Source organism: Ruditapes philippinarum, unplaced genomic scaffold, assembly GCF_026571515.1.
Source record: "Ruditapes philippinarum isolate M1 unplaced genomic scaffold, ASM2657151v2 ctg1037_1_1_1_1, whole genome shotgun sequence".
Classification (NCBI taxonomy): domain Eukaryota; kingdom Metazoa; phylum Mollusca; class Bivalvia; order Venerida; family Veneridae; genus Ruditapes; species Ruditapes philippinarum.
The window spans coordinates 423,043-425,574 of NW_026867166.1; the positions used below are offsets into that span (position 1 = coordinate 423,043).

General features: G+C 32.9%; 1 protein-coding gene across 1 annotated transcript; it reads left to right on the plus strand.

Moving 5' to 3' along the window:
* The first annotated feature begins 598 nt into the window (after nt 1–598).
* Nucleotides 599–2,100, plus strand: LOC132735107 (cholecystokinin receptor-like). The gene has a single exon (XM_060722011.1). The coding sequence runs from the start codon at nt 655–657 to the stop codon at nt 1,909–1,911; it is 1,257 nt and encodes a 418-aa protein (XP_060577994.1). The 5' UTR covers nt 599–654; the 3' UTR covers nt 1,912–2,100.
* Nucleotides 2,101–2,532: the final 432 nt, after the last annotated feature.

Sequence of the window (2,532 nt, forward strand, 5' to 3'; positions counted from 1 at the left end):
CTCTCTTTTTTACGCTGCTCGGCTGATTACCCTTTCGATGGTCCTGTTTGGTTGGCTATTATTATGTGTTGGTGTGGTTAGGTGTACTTCTTTCAGTTAATGTCGCTCTTATTTTTGCTGCTTGTTTCTTCCATGAGTCAATCCAACTGTTATCATATAACTACCTTCAAAGTTGCATTTTTTTCTATTTTAATTTATAACAGTTACTATATACTTAAAAGTGTATTATTTTTAACATAAATCTCCTTTTTACCAACAACAAGAAAATTTTAAGTCAGAAAATCATATTAAAAAACTCAAAATAAGTTGCTTAACTCATCGTTCTGTAACTGTTTTGAATGTTTAAATGTTTTAATTTATAATGGTTTTCTTTGTCATTTCAGGACCAGTTTATTTGAAGGACCTGTATTCACACTGGAACCATAACATAAAAACAATCGGAATGAGAAACATAATTCTTGAATAGGAATAACCGGGACCGCCTGTTTCAAATTTATCTTCTGTGAAGATCATTATAATGAAAACTAGCCAGGATTTTATTCAGCAATTAAAATAAATGACTGTACCGCGTTGACTCCTTGAATATCTAAGTATTTGAAAATACATTAGATTCCATAGTATTTTCTAACTGAGAAGTAAATACATTAAAGGAAAATGGCTACAGAAGATTCATTAAATGTCACAAATACCCCAAAGACACTTCTCCTCCAGTCGACACAGGATCATGACATTCTTATCGCGGTGATTGGCATTTTATCTTTCTTTAGTGTCATAGGAACGGTTGGAAATGCTCTTGTCCTATATGTGTATGTCAAGAAGCGAAATAAATTAGCATCAACGGTATTCATAATCACGCTCGCTGGAACTGACTTTATAACCTGCATATTAATAATTCCATATACAATTGTTTTGGAATATATGGTATACTATGTGAAGTATGATATACTCTGTAAGTTTTACATGTTTTTAATCACATCCAACGTGCCATTCTCAGCATTTATAATGATGGCTATAGCAGTTGATAGGTACCTGTGTATCTGCCATCCATTCACACATATACTTAACAAAAAGATGGCTAAAGTTATAATTTCTGTTTTAGCAGGAATAGCATTTTCTCTCGGAATTATAACGGCCTTAAACTACGGAGTTTACTTTGTAAAGGAATCTAATTCTACGGCTACTGATGGAGTTAATGACAGTTATATAAACATAGCAAACCAAAGTGGCATTACTGTATTATCAAAAGAAGAAGAACCAGCGTATGGATTTAATCTATCATACAAAACAGATACCATGAAAAATGTGTTACACTTGAAGACACAACTAATAGAATATAAAGGAATTTGCCAAGTAAACGGTCTAATATTTAGTTTCCAGTTCACTGATGTCTACCAAAAGATTTATTCAAGCTTCTTTGTGATAGTGATAGTTGTTGTAGTTGTTCTATATATTCTTATTTATAAATTCGTCTCTGTAAGGAGAGCTAAAAGACGACGCATGCGCAGTCAAAGGTCAATGTATTCCTCGTATAAAGATCCACCTACAACATATGTGAATACGAGAGCGTCCATAAATAATGGAAGTATTAAGACAGAAGTTGACATGACCAGTGTTGTCGACGAACCACGCCCGAAAACAGAGAAGACTGCATTTCTGAGAAGAATGACAATCAGAGAAAAAGGTCTTGTTGCCAACATTCGGACCGCTGCCATGCTTTTTGTCGTAACAGCTGTATTTATAATAGTGTTTCTACCGGCGTGGCTAATGGCACATGAAGTGCTGCCATACAATATGCTCATCTTCTATATGTACTTTTTCTACAATGTAGCTAATCCAATAATTTATGCCTTTATGAACAAAGCATTTCGCAGAGATCTTAAAGACGTCATAGAGTGCCGGGTTTCCCAATGAAATCAATGTGATTAACTTGACTAGGATACTGCGTTTGATATTTGTACATGTGTCAGTTGGTTCCCGGGTATAAACAGTTTGATATTGCGAACATGCATTTGTGCTATTTGTGCATATTTCCGTTAGAACAAGTACTTATAAGTTACATCTGAAATTGCCTTTTGTCTGAAATATATTGGAAATGTTACCTTTGATATTTTACTGCTATTGATGATTTGTATTGTCTTTGGAATTTTTATTGAAATATAATATATATACAAATATTCTTTGAACTTAAGCTCTGTTGTTTCTGAATAAACAGAATATTTCATACATTTAGCACATAAGTTAAATGTGTATGAACTTTGTTTGAAAATGATTATACGTCTTAAAGAATTATCCTACTTTTATTTAAAAAATCTGACTTTAGTTTTAAATTATCATGGGGTTTAAAAGCCTCTGTATAATTGGAAAACATATCTGATTATTGCCATAAGCTCATGGATTTTCACAAAACTGGTCATGTAAAAATGACTGTTTCTATAATCGATTATTGAAGCATTGTAGCTACGTACACCAATGAAATAATTATTATTTTATTGACTATTGCACCCGCAATAAGTATTACGAGTTCACGCAATA

What these genes read in the sequence shown, in the direction of transcription:
- LOC132735107 (XM_060722011.1), top strand. Translation starts at nt 655, where the DNA reads ATGGCTACAGAAGATTCATTAAATGTCACAAATACCCCAAAGACACTT.